General features: G+C 36.2%; 1 protein-coding gene across 11 annotated transcripts in view; it reads right to left on the reverse strand.

Annotated features, from left to right (window-relative positions):
* Hgsnat (Heparan-alpha-glucosaminide N-acetyltransferase) overlaps positions 1 to 12,792 on the reverse strand; it is an 88,027-nt gene extending 75,235 nt beyond the window's left edge. Inside the window, exon 1 of one of the 11 annotated variants that reach the window (XM_067782943.1) lies at positions 12,587 to 12,719. In XM_067782943.1, coding sequence (XP_067639044.1) covers positions 12,587 to 12,626 — 40 coding nt within the window. In that variant the 5' untranslated portion in view covers positions 12,627 to 12,719. Of the gene's footprint in view, positions 1 to 10,522; positions 10,880 to 12,586 lie in introns of those variants that run through there. The other 10 variants (XM_067782947.1, XM_067782946.1, XM_067782942.1 and 7 more) reach the window with 10 other exon arrangements.
* Between the last annotated feature and the right edge of the window lie 5,904 nt (positions 12,793 to 18,696).

Raw genomic sequence — 18,696 nt, forward strand, 5'->3', positions numbered from 1 at the left:
AGCAACGACCTTTTCAAAGGATTCCCACGCTGCTGCCTCAACTGATGAGAGTAGTCTTTTGAATTGATTATTGTTGATCAACTTTTTTATTTGTGCTCCAACAAAAATACCTTCCTTTATCTTGGCTTGAGAAATATCTGGAAAAATTGTTTTCATATAGTCGAATGCTTCGACTTCTTTGTCCAAAGCCTTAACCAAGTTTTTAATGAGACCGAGCTTGATGTGTAAGGGTGGAAGTATGATTTTCTCTTTCTTGACAAGAGGGGTGTATTTGATGTTATCCACACCAACGGTAAACTCGACTCTTTCCGGCCAATCCCTTCTGACGTAGTGGTCCTTACGAGCTCGGCTATCCCACTTGCAAAGGAAGCAGCAGTGCTTGGTGTAGCCACTTTGTAGACCGCATAGCATTGCAACGACTTTGAGATCCGAACATATTTTCCAATCATGCTCTTCATATTTGATAAATTTGAGTAGTTTTTGCGTTTCCTCGTAGTTTTCCTTTGTATTTACTGCATGTACGATCGGGATAGAAGGCTTTTTGTTACCAATATGCAATAATACAGCCTTCAAACTCAGTTTATTGCTGTCTATGAACAATCGCCAGTCTTTTGAATCATATGTTTGACCAAACTCTTTGAATAAACCAGGAATGTCGTTGCAGTAGCATATACTGTCTTTCTCGGTATAGTGTTTGGAAAATTGTTCGTGACGAGTTCTACAATATATCACCTTAACATCGGATGACACAAATTTAAATTGTTGCATACGATAAGTGTGGATCTCGGCCTTTTCCTTGGATAGTTCCAAATCTCTTATCCAATCATTAATGCCCCTATTACCGTTTACAACTCAACTCTGGTTGGGTTGAAATTTCGCAATTTGGTATTACAGATTACAACTCAACCTGTCAAAAAAAATTTCGGTTGAGTTGTCTAGCCTTACAACCTTTTGTGGCATTGCCGTTTACAACCTTGTGTTGGTGTAGTTGTCAAAGACGTCAAAATCTTACAACTGCTTACTAGCAGTTGTCTCATACAATTTTGCAGTTGTTTTGAAAAAATGTTACGTTTTAGAAGACGGTTCACCACCTAATTTTTAACAAAAATTTTCAAAGTTGGTATCAAAAGACACGTTTCGACCTCCGATTTAAGAATCCGAAAACAAAAATTGTAATTCTTTACGACAGCATGACACTGCTAATACGCGTCCAAAAATATAGAGAGAGGTGCCAAAAGACGCTATTAATCTCGAGAACAATAATCCGAAAGCGGAAAATAAACATTTTATCTCTGTCCGGAGATATTTTCAGTTGAAGTTGGCGATTTTCATGTGGTTGTTGTAATGTTGTTGTCTTTTTTGGGTTTGTGTTTAATATCCTTTGAACGAGTTAAAATTTGTATTTTCCGCCTTCGGATTATTAATACTGATGTCAAGACGCGTCGTTTAATACCTCTCTCGATATTTTTGGACACGTATTAGCAGTGTCATGCTGTCGTAAAGAATTACCACAAACATTAATTCTAATAAAATCTAATTGCATGTGGTTGTTGTATTTTGCCAGATTTTTTGTATACAGCAATGCAGAAAGGTGTTGGACCCAACCAGGATTATTTTTACGAATCGCGGCCAAAGGCTGCCAACGCAGAAAGATGTTCTGTGCAAAAAAACTGTGGACCGGGCCTCATATTTCGGACCCTCTCGGGCCATTTTGTGGGTCTTTGTAAATATCTTTCGAAAGAAATAAAATTTTTAATTTTCGCTTTCGAATCCTAAAAACGGAGATGGAAACCCGTCTTTTGATACCACCTTTGATAAGAGTTAGATGGTGCACGGGCTTATAAAACGTTACCAAAAAAAAAAACAAAAAATTTAAAGCCGGTAGTTAAACCTTTTTTAATCAAACAATAATCAACAATTTTGTACACATTTCTAGAAAAACCAACGTTTAAACGAATTACATTGAATAACTTTTTGACTTTATGTAGTGACATTCCATAGTTGGACGAGGCTGGTCGCAGTTTGGATGCAGCCAAAATAGGTGAAATTATGCGAGTCCCATTGATACTAATAACTACTCCTGGGAATCCTATTTGAGTAAAATACAGTTTTTTCTGTTAGGGTTTTAATGTACTTCGCACAAATACGCTCCTCAATTATATCTAATACCAGTCCAACACCAAAATCATTTCCACAGCATATTTGATAGCTGCCGTCAGCAAGGAATCGGAGTGTGGCGCATAATTTTAAAATACGAACGCGTATGCGGAAATGGTTCTTAATTTTGTTTAGTACTGAGTAAAATGCTTCCTTTCCAATCTGCAAAATAACTTCATATGAAGCTCATTATTTGTCACTTAAACATTTTCTTACTTGGTGCTTGGTAGTTCCAAGGGATTGGAATGATCACGCGAATGTTTCCGTATTCGCGACATGTCAATCACCAACATTTTCGCCAGTTTAAAATAGATTTCATATAACATTAATAAAAAAATCACATTTGAAAATGCTTAAATTTCTGCCACAAATTGATCAGCTGTTCATTTATCTGTCAAATCATCACTTTCTTAGCTTGGCAGCACCAATTCAACTTCAACTGAAATAAGTTGTAATTCGTAATACCAAACAGGAGTTGAGTTGTCTGAAAGTTGAGTTGTTTTAATTACAACCCAACCAAGTTGAGTTGTGTACCGTAATAGGCCCTTAAGTTGTGCTTGTGACAGAACGTTTCTCTCGTTTCCCATGCGAAATTCAGTACAACTTGATTCCCCGCACTCAGATATTACTGTTGACAATGGAACTGGATTCGCAACTGCCGTTGAATGTAGTACTGGTAATGTCACTGTAGGTACGCTGGCATAGGTTACTCTTCTTGATATTCCAATGCCAAGTACTTTTGTTTGACAAATATAACACTCTATTGAATGGCAAGTAGGTTCTCTCCATATCATTGGTGTATCAAATTTTATTTGTTGTCCTGATTCCGACTGAATCAATTCTAGTCGACACGATGTACACAAAGTGTTCGGTGTCCATGGTTTTTCAGCATTTTTAGGCTCGATGTCAAAATACTTTGAGTATAAAGTTTTCATATGATCTGAGAATACTCGTCGTCGCCTTATGATAGTATATTGGCCACACATGAAACAGAACATATCTGGATCGTTATTACAAACAAATTCTCGCTACCTTTTACTCATTTTATTTTTTTTAATAAATCACGGTTTTGAAATTTGACTTATGAACTGAACTATCTTCGGCGAGCCTTGCAGATGTTATGAAGTTTCAATGCGCATTAACTCATATTTATACTCGGAACAAGAATAAAATTGAAAAAATCAAATCTTACCTAGACAGGAAGGTTTCTTTTTATACGAAGCCGGGAAAAGAAAATACTACCTGCTTTAGATGTAGGCTTTAAAAATTTTTTGTGTCTTATAATTTTGAAAATCTACCTGCATACTTACCCATAAGTGACGGAAATACATGTTTATAACTACATGCCTACAGCAGGTTTCGAACCCAACCACTCTTCCTTTCGATGCAACCTCTCTACCTACTATAAAACAATTCGAGTATTAAAAGTACTATTTATTTAAAGAAAAAGTATTATCATTGTTATGGTGTTATTCGTTTATCCGGATAATATCCCATTTGCACTTATACCTTTAATATATGTATGTATACATACATTGAAGTTGCGCAACCTGGGTATTTTTATTTGATCGCTTATAACTTACGTAGTTTTGCATCGATTTTATTCGATGATAGCTTATCTTTTTTCTAATTAAACAGAGCTTTACGTAAAGGAAAATATCTGGATAAAAAGTTGTGGTTTTGGAATGTTGCCCTCGCAAAAAGTAATTTTTTTCATATTTTTTCATAAAAAACAAAAATCTGAAATGATAAGCTAATATCTCGAAAACTGTCTGGTTGAGCAAAAAACAATGTATTATGTATTCATAGAAAATTTTATCGTCTTTCCGATTTTGTAAACTTTTTTACGACTGCTTTACCCGTTCGTGAGATATACGTAATTAAAGGGAGCCATCTTTTTGGTTTTTTCGAATAACGGTAAATTGCAAATATCTCAAAAACGGTACCATAGAATCAAAAATGAACTCAATTTCATAACGGCGTTTCTGGTAAAGAGAAAAAGTTGAAATTCGTGGTCCAGTGTTATCGAAGGAAAATTATATGCAGAAAATCTAGTTACCCTTCAAAAAACGCGAATACTCCATAAATAATGTAAGGAATACTCCTTTGGGAGTATAGGAGTATTCCAAAACTTATCTGTATTCATACAAAAAATTTGCTCCAATTAACATTGCGATGTCCTAGGAGAGGAGTAGGTGATCCCACTCTCGCTTTGTTTGTGAGTATTTCATAGAGTACATACGTGAGAGTACTTTCCAAAGTACTTTCACTGTTGTACTCCATGGAGCACCCACAGAGGATCATATCCCAAAGTGCTAAAGAGGTATTGTGTTGGAAAGAATTATCGGAGTGAATTTAATTTAAAATGAAAGTAAATGATGAGGGGCAATACAACTTTTATATTTTTTACTACGAATATTCTTGTTATTTAGCATTTGCGTGAATAAAGAAACTAATATTTCTCTATACTATAGTATGTATACATAAAACCAGTGCGCATTTTATCAGAGTTGCCATAGTAAAATTCATCCTGTCGTGATCACGGTCGTTAAAAAACGAGCTATTATCGGCTGATGGTGGTCCGCAAACGCATTGCAAAGGAGTATTATTAGATAGAGTTGTGCTTTTTCGTTAATTTCAGAGATTGGAATCTTTCGTTATTTTCCTGATGAACGAACAAGTTGTTCTTTTTGTTCATCTGTTCCTTTTTTATTTTTTCAAGCAAATTTGTTCACTGCTGCTCGCACACGCGAAAAAAGCCAACAAGTATAGATGGGGGTGTGTATGCAGCAATGCTTTGTGTAGGTATATTTAAATGTGTTAAGCTGGAGCAGGGATGCACCTTAACGTTAAGCTAATCGTTTATCAAAAAATTTCCACCGTTTCCGTTGAAACACTTCTAAATATTATCGATAAAGAAATTATCAAGATAAATTGTATCTCGTTTTTAACCGAAACAAAAACCTTTCGTTAAGGTTACAAACGTTAACAAAAACGTGATACTTTATATTTGAATTGTGCTGGCAATGCTATAGCCAATGGTGAAGCCGTAAGGTGGTAACAGCGAGCGGACATACACACAAACTCCATACAATTTGTTTGTGTAATTCGTTTGTGGTAATGTCAAAAATACTCTGAGATATGTTCGTACTGTCAAAATTCATGAGAAAAGTTGCAATCAGCTTGGCCAATGCTTTCACCTTTAATGACTACGCCATCAAAATGGATAATATAGCATTGCCAGCATAGTTTGAAATTAATAATCAACATAAACGATTTGATTTCGTTTTGATATGACAGAAAACGAAACAAAATCATTTCGTTAATTTGACGTTCTTAACGTTAATAAACGAAACGAAATGACTTTGTTTCGTTTACTAACGTTAATTATCGTAACGAAATGATATCGGTTCGTTGGTTAAGCATGCCTGAGCTGGAGTCATTGGTGCCGTTTGTCGTATCGCTGTAGTCGTATCCCTAACGTAATCAGCTGTTTATCGTTACGATGGTTAAGCCGGAGTCATTGGTGCCGTATGTCGTATCGCTGTATCCGTATCCCTAACGTAATCAGCTGTTTATCGTTACGACGGTAAACCAAAACCCAATTGGTTGGCTACGATACGGTTACGACCTTAGCGGCACCAATAATCGATTGCATTGATTCTCATAAGATTGGTCGAATCAGCTGTTATAAGGTTACCGATACGGTTACCGATAAAGCACCAATGTCTCCAGCTTTAACCAAACCCCAATTGGTTGGCTACGATACGGTTACGACCTTAGCGGCACCAATAATCGATTGCATTGATTCTCATAAGGTTGGTCGAATCAGCTGTTATAAGGTTACCGATACGGTTACCGATAAAGCACCAATGTCTGCAGCTTTATGAATAAATAAGTTAATATATATATGTATAATTAACTTCAAAAAAAGTTACAAATTTCGAAAGATCCAGGAAATTGAAAGAGTAGAGACACAAATCGTAAATATGAACTTTTCAAGTTTAATAAATGTAATAATTAGTTTCTTACAAAAGATGTTTTTCATAAATAGTCCACACATAATTGTTGGAGCAGTGCCACACACACATGACCACACATATCTTTAGTGTAAGTGGCATCATCGATATTCGTGCTCACTGTGAATTTCAGCGTACGTGTGTAGGGATTTACAATGTTCGCGAACGAGAAGAAAGAAAGAATAACTTTAGATAAAACGAACTAAAAGAACAAATGAACCAGAAGAACAAATAGAACCGAAATCGAAGATCTAGTTCACTTGTTCAGTTGAGAGACCCGGTCAATTGAACAAGTTCAGAACGAAACGACCCAACTCTATTATTAGAGTACTCCAACATGAAGAAGATGGAACACGTAATTCAACAATTTTTGCACGATAAGGAGTTATGTACGAAAATGAAGATAATCTCGTTATATGCAAACTGGTTTAGATTTACCCCTTCATAGAAACCTACCACCTCTGCAGTGTAATCACTAATTTGAAGCACGAAATAAATAAGAAACGTGAACATTTTACAGATAATAAAAATTTGTTCCTAGGGATGAAACATATGTAAAAGCGTAGATTATCTATTAAGGATTTATTTAAGATTGGTTCATAGGTAAACGTGCTCTTACTTAACATGAATAGCCGATACTTCAATACTGTGCTCACGTAGTCGATTACTTATACGAGGTAATCGACTACGAACAAATAAGAATTTCTACGTTCGGGTGAAACCGAGCATTACATACGCATCTGTGCACTTGAAACGCTGTTGTTGTTTGCATAGTGTACAAGTACAAGTGTGTTGACTTATCTGTCAAGCATTCTGACAGGCACTCGCTGGATTCGGAATGACAGCGAATTCAAAATGGATACCATTACCGAATGATTGAAAAATTGAAAAAGTCCATACGATTGGTAGTCAAAAATGTTGTCGTTGAGACTAAAAATGCGACTCTAGACCTGAGATTTCCATCAGGTGAGCGAGGCTGTTTGTAGTTTTGACGTTTATCGCTTAGTGAACACACTTGGTATAGGTACACTATGGTTGTTTGCTTTGTGTGGTTAGTAGCATTGTTTACTATATAGTTTGGCAGCTTAAGTAGAGGTTATGTTGCGAATAGAGTGGAAGGCAGTGGACTAGGCAGTCGAATGTCATATAATGAAGGAATGGTGTTCGGAGATTTTTCAAAGTTAAAAAAAAAATTATAAAAGCTTTAGTATAAATAAAACTATTGTTTTAATAACAACAAAAACGCCATATGTATTCTGTATACATAAATTTGTAAGGAGTATCTCCCTTTAAAATTGGTATTAAATAATCTAAAGTTTTGTTTTGAAACTGAGTCGAGAACTGTGCGTGTGAATGTGCGAATTTTCACCGATCAGCTGTTAGTTGCGCTACTTGGCAAAATTTACAATGGTTAGTAGTGTTATAAGGATGCGCAGTGCGACAAGTACATATATATTTTGAACTCATTCTCGTTCAAAGCAAAAAGGATACAGAGACTACCACTAATAAACTTGAGCGGGTAAAGATGCAGTTTTCCTTCAGATATAAGGATTTCCTTACAAAAACTGCTTATTTTAAAATAGAGATATAACAAAAAATAAACATAAAAACACAAGTTCCTTTGTTCTAAAAAGCGTTATTGCCCGTTAAGGGTTGTTTTTTACCTAGCTATGCAAAAAAGGACGATTGGCTGTCAGGCGATTTCGCTCATTTTCAGAGCAAACAGTTGTAGCTATGAAAAAAAATTGTATGCAAAATTTCGTTCGGATTGGCAGATTTTTTTTCGACTTATGGCATTAAAAATATTTTGGAAAGACTAACAACAAAGTGGCGGGTCACGCCCATTTTAAAAATTTGTTTAAGTTTTGTTCTTAGCTCAACCATATCACTACTGAGGTAGAATACCAATCAAATGTAATTAAATACCGTAGAGTTATTGCAAACCTTGTTAAGGTTAGGCCTTTAAGAGAAGTGGGAGTGGTCTTTAACCGATTTTCATAATCTACACTCAATCTATCACACCAATTCTAAATATTCTCGCGGAATTTTGTTCTCGCGGATTTTTGTATTCCCGCGGAAAAATTCCTCCAATTCTTTTCTCCTAGGGAGAAGAATAATTGGGGAATAGGAATTTCGAATTTTCGAAGTAATCTGTTTTTTCAATTGAAATTTCATTGCGCATTTCTTTTCTCATTTAAAAAATAGAAAAGTTTAATTATTGTTGCGAATTTGTTTGAAATTAAGAAATAAAATATAAACAATGCATAGTATTGCATTTCATGTGGTATTCACTGAAATGAGTAATGAATTGGTGCCACAGCAACATCAACAGAGGAGCATAAGAAGAAGAAGACGGCGGGATAACACAAATCCGCCGGAGTTGCCTGCTTTCATTCAGCAAAACTATTTTCTGGCGGCCAAGTCGAGTTGAATTAGTCTTTCATCATATGCCAAAGTCTATTTAAGCCTTCTTAAAAATCCTTGCGCAATTTCTGGATGGCTGCATCAAATATACGAAGAGCTCTTCTATAGCTTATGATAAACGTTTCGACTTAAAATAAAGAATATTGTGGTTGTTGTTGTTGTTGTTGTTGTTGTTGTATTAACAGTGAGAATATTGTGGTAGAATGTAAATACATATTTTAGCACAAATTTGTACAAATAAGTGTTCCTTCTTAAAAGAACCAATTTCCTTTCACTATTTTTATACATTCCCTTTAATTTAACTAGTGAAAAAACTCCTATGAAATGGCAGAGAAATCTCCCTCTCCCTCACATTCATAATACCTACTTTTCTCCCATAACCGGTTTCCGTTTTTTCGAACATTGTTCAGAATACGAGGAAAGGGAGAAGTGAAAAAACTCACAAGGAATTTTTATTTAGAATACGAGGAATGGAAGAAGGGAAAAACTCGCACGGAGTTTTCGTTTAGAATTGGGCTGTATATAGTTTGCAAGGATAGTGTCCGTGCGTAATTTCAATGTAATATCTTTAACGGCTTTTGATTTACGTAATTTCAATGTAATATCTTTAACGGCTTTTGATTTAAAAGTGGGTGCTGCCACGCCCGTATTTCAAGATTCGGAATTTATGTTTTGCGTAATAAAACCAATCCGCCTATCAAATTTCATTAGCTTAGCGGTATTCGTTTTTTTTCATTTTTCTAAATTTTCGATATCGAAAAAGTGGGCGTGGTTATGGTCCAATTTCGCTTATTTTGAATACCAATCTATTATGGGCACGGATAAGCCCGTATACCGAATTTGGTGAAGATATCTCGATATTTGCTGAAGTTATCGTGTTAACGGACGGACAGACAGCTGGGTATAAAAATACTCAGTACTCGAGTATGTACTCGTATCGGAACAACACTTCGTGGTGATGTACATATACCAGGGATGCACCTTAACGTTAAGCTAATCGTTTATCAAAAAATTTCCACCGTTTCCGTTGAAACACTTCGAAATATTATCGATAAAGAAATTATCAAGATAAATTGTATCTCGTTTTTAACCGAAACGAAAAGCTTTCGTTAACGTTAAAAACGTTAACAAAAACGTGATACTTTATGTTTGAATTGTGCTGGCAATGCTATAGCCATGGTGAAGCCGTAAGGTGGCAACAACAAGCGCACATACACACACAAACTCTATGTAATTTGTTTGTGTAATTCGTTGGTGGTAATGTCAAAAATACTCTGAGAAATGTTTGTACTGTCAAAATTCATGAGAAAAGTTGCAATCAGCTTAGCTAATGCTTTCACCTTTAATGACTCCGCCATCAATCAGCTTTGCCAGCATAGTTTGAAATTAATAATCAACATAAACGATTTGATTTCGTTTTGATATGGCAGAAAACGAAACGAAATCATTTCGTTAATTTGACGATCTTAACGTTAATAAACGAAACGAAATGACTTCGTTTCGTTTATTAACGTTGATTATCGTAACGAAATGATATCGTTTCGTTGGTTAAGCGTGCCTGACATATACACTTCCATTCAGGTCAATGAAAATTAGCTCTTTTTTTTTAAGAAAGCTTTTTAATACTACGAAATCTACACAATTTTGGAGTACTAAATTAACAACAAATGTCGACTGCTAGTAAATGTGAAATATGTTGGAAGGGGCGTCTTGCTCTGGGAATCAATAATACGAAGGCGGAAATTTTGGCAGCGATTTAGTTTAGCACCCCCCGAGTTCGGCGTTAAACCTGGTATCAAATGAAAGAGGGAGTTCTCCCGATCACAAATATATATAACTTAAAGTGCGCAGACTTATAGTTTACGAGTTATTTGATGTTAAAGTTTGCAAATTTAGCAAATTTCTATAGCACTCTCACTTACAATTTACACATCTTTCAAAACCTTTATGCTCATAAATATCTATATAAATTGGCAACTATACACTTAAATTTCATTTTAGTATATTTCACATATAATTCTTGCATTGTTTTTACTTAATTTAAATGTTTTTATTAAATAAATCGCGCTTTTGTAGCAACATTCACATTTATGTATGTATATATTTTATCGATGACATTACAAAGCTGTGCTGCCACATCAACAAAGAAAAAACAAATATAAATATTAACGTGCCACCTTTCAGTTAATAAAGAAAAAGGAAAATATATATTTTTACTACTATGCGGAAGGACATCACCGTGGCGGTAGCCACGGTTATACCACGCACCCGGACTTGGCATGGCGTAGCCCAGGGTTATTTCAAATAAGCGCGGCCGAAGGCCGCCTACGCGGAAAGGTGTTCTACGCAGAATTACTGTGCATGGCGCAGCCGGTGTTGGATCGGCTAACATAACAATAAACATAAGAGTTATAAGGTAATATGCGGGAGGAAATCACCGTGGCGGTAGCCACGGTTATACCACACACCCGGACTTGGCATGGCGTAGCCCAGGGTTATTTTAAATAAGCGCGGCCGAAGGCCGCCTACGCGGAAAGGTGTTCTACGCAGAATTACTGTGTATGGTGCAGCCGGTGTTGGATCGGATAACATAACAATAAACATAAGAGTTATAAGGTAATATGCGGAAGGACATCACCGTGGCGGTAGCCACGGTTATACCACGCACCCGGACTTGGCATGGCGTAGCCCAGGGTTATTTTAAATAAGCGCGGCCGAAGGCCGCCTACGCGGAAAGGTGTTCTACGCAGAATTACTGTGCATGGCGCAGCCGGTGTTGGATCGGCTAACATAACAATAAACATAAGAGTTATAAGGTAATATGCGGAAGGACATCACCGTGGCGGTAGCCACGGTTATACCACACACCCGGACTTGGCATGGCATAGCCCAGGGTTATTTTAAATAAGCGCGGCCGAAGGCCGCCTACGCGGAAAGGTGTTCTACGCAGAATTACTGTGCATGGCGCAGCCGGTGTTGGATCGGATAACATAACAATAAACATAAGAGTTATAAGGTAATATGCGGAAGGACATCACCGTGGCGGTAGCCACGGTTATACCACGCACCCGGACTTGGCATGGCGTAGCCCAGGGTTATTTTAAATAAGCGCGGCCGAAGGCCGCCTACGCGGAAAGGTGATCTACGCAGAATTACTGTGCATGGCGCAGCCGTTGTTGGATCGGCTAACATAACAATAAACATAAGAGTTATAAGGTAATATCAGCTCGTTCACGAATGCAAAAAAGAGCTTTTTCAAATTTTTGGTAAATAAAGACTAGAAAAGTTAAAGATATATATACATCAGATGAAAGATATCTTTATAAGTTATTTTTCGATTCTGCACTTGTTCCGTTTTTTAGATGTGGCAGCACAGCTTTGTAATGTCATCAATAAAATATATATATACATAAATGTGAATGTTGCTACAAAAGCGCGATTGATTTAATAAAAACTTTTATATTAAGTAAAAACAATGCAAGAATTATATGTGAAATATACTAAAATGAAATTTAAGTGTATCGTTGCCAATTTATATAGATATTTATGTGCATAAAGGTTTTGAAAGATGTGTAAATTGTAACTGAAAGTGCTATAGAAATTTGCTAAACTTGCAAACTTTAACATCAAATAACTCGTAAACTATAAGTCTGCGCACTTTAAGTTATATATATTTGTGATCGGGCGAACTCTCTCTTTCATTTGATAGCAAGTTTAACCCCGAACTCGGGGGGTGCTATTCTAAAATTTTCCCGAAATTTTAATTCTTTCAAGAGGTATTTGCAAAAAAGTTGATGTAATTTTGATTTTGTTGTACACACACACACACACACGCTAAGGCAGAAATATGCGCGGAAATAATTTAAATTTTTTCTGTGAACATCTGTTGATAATAGCTACATATTTTTTTCGCAATGAGACTAGCTTTTGATACAGAGGGCAAGGCGTGCCTTTCGACACATCTTTCGACATTTTATACGTGTTACCCCTGTTGTTAATTACTGCCCTTTTTGGAATTACCAACATTTTGCAATTTGGGAGAACCCGTACTTTTTATTTACAAATTTGTTCCTACAAATACATATTTCTATCACCACTTATCAACAAATAATTTAAAGCAACACTCAAATCAATTTTATAAACACGCAATAATATATTGCAAAGTAGATAAACCTGTTAATAATGGGCGCTTTCGGTGAACACATCTGTTGATCAGTCGTTGAGTGATTACATATGTACACAATAATTTAAGACATGGCGTTATAAACTCTGCAGGAATGCATGATATGGTCAACAAAAATGTTTTAGAAGTTGAATTTCTGTATTTTGTGAATACAATTAATTTACTTACCTATCATTAGCCGTGTTTTTTTTTACATCTATAGACGTTTACGCTTAAACTTTATATGGACTGCTAAGCGCCAAACTTTAAATACACCTCTGAAATTTCTGCGCATAAAATTTGCACTACTAAATTTCAATACGCATTATACTCAGATGTCACTGAAATATGGGTCTATGTTTCACCTCTACACTAATTCAATGTATCACCTCTTAAAATGGTGCGTGTCCACAATTCATCGCAACTGTTTCAGCTATATGTTATACACTATGGCTATCAGAGGGTTGTGTATCCGCTTTTCAGTACACCCTGTGCTGTAGCCAGTTATTTAACCACTGCCGCTAGATGGGTCTCCTAAGCATTATCTCATTACGCGAAAACGAAGCGTATACGCGTGTAAAAAAAAATTTGCTGGTTACATTTTGTGTTTTCCATATGCTTTTGAACAACCCTGTACGAGTGAAATGAAAAAAATAAAATCAGCTGATGAGATGAGCCAACCATATTGTGGCGAATTTTAGCATCACCAAGCTGTTAGTAAGTAAAGGCATATCAACAAAAACATTAAAGCAAGCTACCCTGAACACATCAGCCATCATTTATACACATACACAGAAGGCGACGAGGAGATATCTCTCACGCACACATGTAGTCATCAGCCGAAGTAGTTACTCACACATACACACGCATATGACTATGAGAAACGCATAAACTACAAATATACATGTATATAGCTGGTAACCAAGCAGGAGATAAAACAGTTCTAGAAGGTGAAACGTCTAGACCTTTGGAGAAATATGCGCACGAGGCAACAGAGAGTATAAAAGCAGCGCAAGCTGAGGATAATAAAATTTTTATAATTTTTTTTATTATTTAATAAAACTGCTGTAATCAATCAAAATCATCATCCGATGACGGCATATTCACGTCCGAACGCTGTGGTTTCTCAATGGAAATGTTGATTGATAGCTTTTTATTTGATAGTCGCGGGGCAAGCGTCGAACGCCCGACACACACAAACAAAAATTCAGTCAATCTCGTTGTAAATCGCAGGAGGCCTTAACACACACAAGATTCAGTCAATCTCACAAATCCCACCTAGAAGATTGCGCATTAACGAGTTCAAAATTGCTTCGTTCTGCGCATATACGTCACACTTGACTGCTTGATCGAATGAAAGAAAGAGAGAAAAAACAAGGGCTAAAAGAAAATGACGTAAAAATTGCCCACAAAAAACAGCTGCACTTTTGTTTACATGCGCAATGCGCAACCTTGTGTGTTTGATTTGTGAGTCAATCTCGTTGTAAATCGCGGGAGGCCTTTAAGCTGCGGAAATTGGTGCGTTATCGGTAACCGTATCGGTAACCTTATAACAGCTGATTCGACCAACCTTATGTGAATCAATGCAATCGATTATTAGTGCCGCTAAGGTCGTAACCGTATCGTAGCCAACCTATACGACAAACGGCACCAATGACTCCGCTTTTATCCGTCAACAGCCTGACAGGATGTTCAATATGGCTAGTTTTTCGCATTTGGCATAGGATCAGCTATCTTCAGCGGCTGATAGAAAGGGATACAGAATGAGAAAGCTATAGTCAAATAAAAATCAGGTGATCCATTCTATTTGTAATTTTGACGTCTATGCAGAAGTTATCACACTTGTTTTATCCACAATGGTCATGGTTGAAATGTGCACACCATTGTGGATAAAACAAGTGTGATAACTTCTGCATAGAAGTCAAAATTACAAATAGAATGGATCACCTGATTTTTATTTGACTATCGCTTTCTCATTCTGTATCTCTTTATATCAACCACTTAAGATAGCTAGCCCTATGCACCGCCATATTGAACACCCCGTCAAAACGCTGCCAAAATGCAAAAAAGTAGCCATATTGAACCATTGTGAGTGATACTCTGTGTGATATCTTCTGCACAGACGTCAAAATTCCAAAGTGATTGGATCACCTGATTTGTATTTGACTATCGCTGTATCATTCTGTATATCTTTCTATCACCCGCTGAAGATAGGCGCCGCCATATTGAACACCCTGTCAAAACGCTAAAAAGTAGCCATATTGAACATCCTGTCAGGCATTTGACAGATAAGATGTCACACTTAGTTATCATTCACAATTTATTGAACATCCTGTCAGGCAGTTGACGGATAAGATATCACACTTGTTTTATCCACAATAGTACACACACTCATTAGGGGGACTCATGTAACCGTATAAATGCCTTATAAAGTGTGTAAACGTATAAATTTATCTAGTTTACGCACGAGCTGTCAAATTTTGTATGAAAAATCATTTACACAGTTTGTATAAATTTACGCGCACATTTCATTGTGTAAACGCGGTAAACTCAAAGGAATGCAACCTTGCAGACATTACAGACGGCATTTTCATCAAAAATATCCAACATCAGCAAATAAAGGCGTTTTAGTTTTGATTTTTCACTTAATCTTGGTATTTTTTAATTTGTATAACAATCAAAAAAATTTTTTTGGAAATAATACAGCTGAAAAACAATAAAGTTTATCAAGAGTATTACTAGGTGCGTTCATATAACCGCGTGTGTAAATGGATATAATTTTACACCTTATAAGTTTATATGCTATCATGAGTCCTCCTATTGATCAATATCGGTGGCTATCCTTACGTTCCAATGAACATTGAACCAGATACCGATAAAAGTTTAACATGTAAATGCAACGGATTGATCCATATAGCTCACATTGGTGTTGCATTTGCATGTTAAATTTCTATCCGTATCTGGATCATGCTTCATTGGAACGTCACATATGTAAGCGGAGCCTTAGGGGCCCATTACTCATACTTAGCATAGACTTGACTTGACTTGGCGTAAACTTGGCAACTTAGCCACGATTATACTCCACTTAGCGCATACAATCTGGCAATGTCAATTTGTATGACAAAATGTCAAAAAGAAATGGAAACAAATAAATGGCATCTCAAAATGTAAACGTCACTTAGAACTTACATAGAAAATCAAAATTCAACAGACTTCTAAGTCAAGTTAAGTGTTGCCAAGTTTTGAGTAATCAGTAACATGCAATGTTCATTTAACAGAACTGTAAGTGACAGTTCTCAAGTCAAGTCAAGTCTATGCTAAGTATGAGTAATGGGCCCTTCAGAAGTCTGTTGAATTTTGATTTTCTATGTAAGTTCTAGGTGACGTTTACATTTTGAGATGCCATTTGTTTGTTTCCATTTCATTTTTACATTTTGTCATATAAATTGACATTTACTGATTGTTTTAAACAATTTTTACACTCATAAATTAATTGTAGTACTCAAAATTAATTTTGTTTGAAAACCACCACTTATTGTAGCAAATATTTCACAATAAAATGACAGCTGGAGAACAGCTGGTTATGTGGCCAGATTGTATGCACTAAGTGGAGTATAATCGTGGCTAAGTTGCCAAGTTTATGCCAAGTCAAGTCAAGTCTATGCTAAGTATCAGTAATGGGCCCTTCGAGGCACTCGCTTAAGTTAGCATAACGGGAAAATCTGGGTTACCAGTATTGTTTCGGCTGAAAGCGGCCAATTAGGGTTCCGTGCATGGAGGTCAAAGACTGAAACAGGGTTTATGTAGTCACAAAAGTGTTGCACGTGTTCCACAATATTTTAATTTTATATCATGGCGAAAATTGTTCAGTTTAGAGTTATTGATTTTCATTAAAAATTTAATCTATTACTGGAAGTTACTCCTCTAAGTGTAAAAAGCATAGAAAATGTAGAGTTTTTCAAATTATTGTGAAAAACTTTTTAAGCTCAACAACAAAGTATATCAGTAAAATATTTTCTAGGATTTCTGAATTTCTGTACCCAAAATTTTATGTTTGTGTAATACAAGAATCTGGTAACAGCATTCTTAAGTGAAAAAACAACAATGTTATTGCAAAAAACGTATCTAATAATCAAACTTTCATTCATTCATATTTTTGCCTGCTCCTTTGGTGTGCTTACACTCACAACACCATTTTATTTGCGGGAGACATTCACAGCGGATTTACATAGACGCTTTGGTTGTGTTGCAACAATCTAACGCTTTGCCAGGCCCATAATATAAAAATGAGACCCCTTTGCCAGTTTCTTCGCTTTAAAGCTACGAAAGAGTTGTAAATCCTCCTTTGAGAATTTCTCAACTCTTTGAGTCCCTTAACATTCAACAAACTTTGCTCAGCATCATATAGGAGCGTCCATAAATTTAACTCACCTGTCGGCCGAAGCATCGAAAGATTTACATAAGCGATTTGGTTTCGCGCCTACTCTTTGACAACGCCATACGAAAAACAATGAAACGCACTGCGTTATCTTTGCTTTGAAGCGACCAAAGCGTTTATATAATTTTGCCCTTATGCATTAATGTAAACAGCCATAGAAGTGACATTTTTTCCTAGGGAGACATGTTACACGTTCGGCGCTTTATATTTTCTTAAGTTTCTCTAGACTTTGTGACCCTAATTTAAATTAATTTTGCTTTTCGTATGTTTCCGCATTGTTGGAGGCTACACATCTTCTATTATTTAAGCTGTGTTTTTTTTACTTCTATATACGTTTACGCTTAAACCTTATATGGACTGCTAAGCGACAAACTTTAAATACACCTCTGAAATTGCTGCGCATAAAATTTGTCCTACTAAAATTCAATACGCATTATACTCAGATGTAACTGAAATTTGTGTTTTTGTTTCACCCTCTACACTAATTCTATGTATTGTATAAGTGTCCAAAATTCATCGCAACTGATTCAGCTATATGTTATACCCTATGGCCATCAGAGGGTTGTGTCTCCGCTTTTCGGTACACCCTGTCCTGTTATGTTAGTTATTTAACCACTGCCGCTAGATGGGTCTCCTAAGCATTATCTAAGCGAGGATAGGCGTTTTTTTTCACGCGCGTACGAAACGTATACACGTGTAAAAAAAACACGGCTTTATATTTCCGCGGAAATCTATGCAAATATTTCATCTGTAAATACTACAATTTTTATTAAACTATCAAATGCAACTCAGCTTAAAGTAGTCTTACGTCCCAAAAATGCAACTCTAGACCTGAGATTTGCATCAGGTGATGGAGGCTGTTTGTAATACTGACGTTTATCGCTTAGTTGACACACTTGGTATTGTACACAATATTTAACGTGTTTGAACCGTAATACTAAATTTAGAGTTCACTGAACCCCATAAGCCCCTATTATGAGACAAATTCGATCTTCGACTGTGGTCGAAAGAGCTGATCGAACGAATTTTCATTCGGTATTACGACGCGTGTTCGATGAAGGCAAGCATTATTGTGAATTTCGATAAATTCAAAAGTTCACAATAGCACATTTCCAATACTCTGTCAAATAAAATAGAATAAATAAACAAAAGCAGAACTAGTTATTAAATGCAAATATTAAAAATAAAAGTATGACTACAACGGAATTGTGGTTTGATGATTCGTCAGATGAAGAGGAAAGCTTACTGGAGCTAGCCAGAAGTAGGAGACGGGTAAGATGCTTCAAATCCTTTGGAAGTGAATTCCACCACGTAAGTGTAGCTTTCTAAATAAGTTGTTAAATTGTTGAAATTATGTTTTGTTTATAGATTTATTCAAAATTTCAGACTGTCCAAAGAAGCGTTCATGGACTTGTTGTCCAGTACAGATGAACTGCTGCAGGAATGCACAAGAGCCGAGTCTATTCCTAATATTTTTTAATTTTGGCAACAGTTCT

Source organism: Eurosta solidaginis, chromosome 4 (assembly GCF_040869045.1).
Source record: "Eurosta solidaginis isolate ZX-2024a chromosome 4, ASM4086904v1, whole genome shotgun sequence".
Lineage (NCBI taxonomy): Eukaryota > Metazoa > Arthropoda > Insecta > Diptera > Tephritidae > Eurosta > Eurosta solidaginis.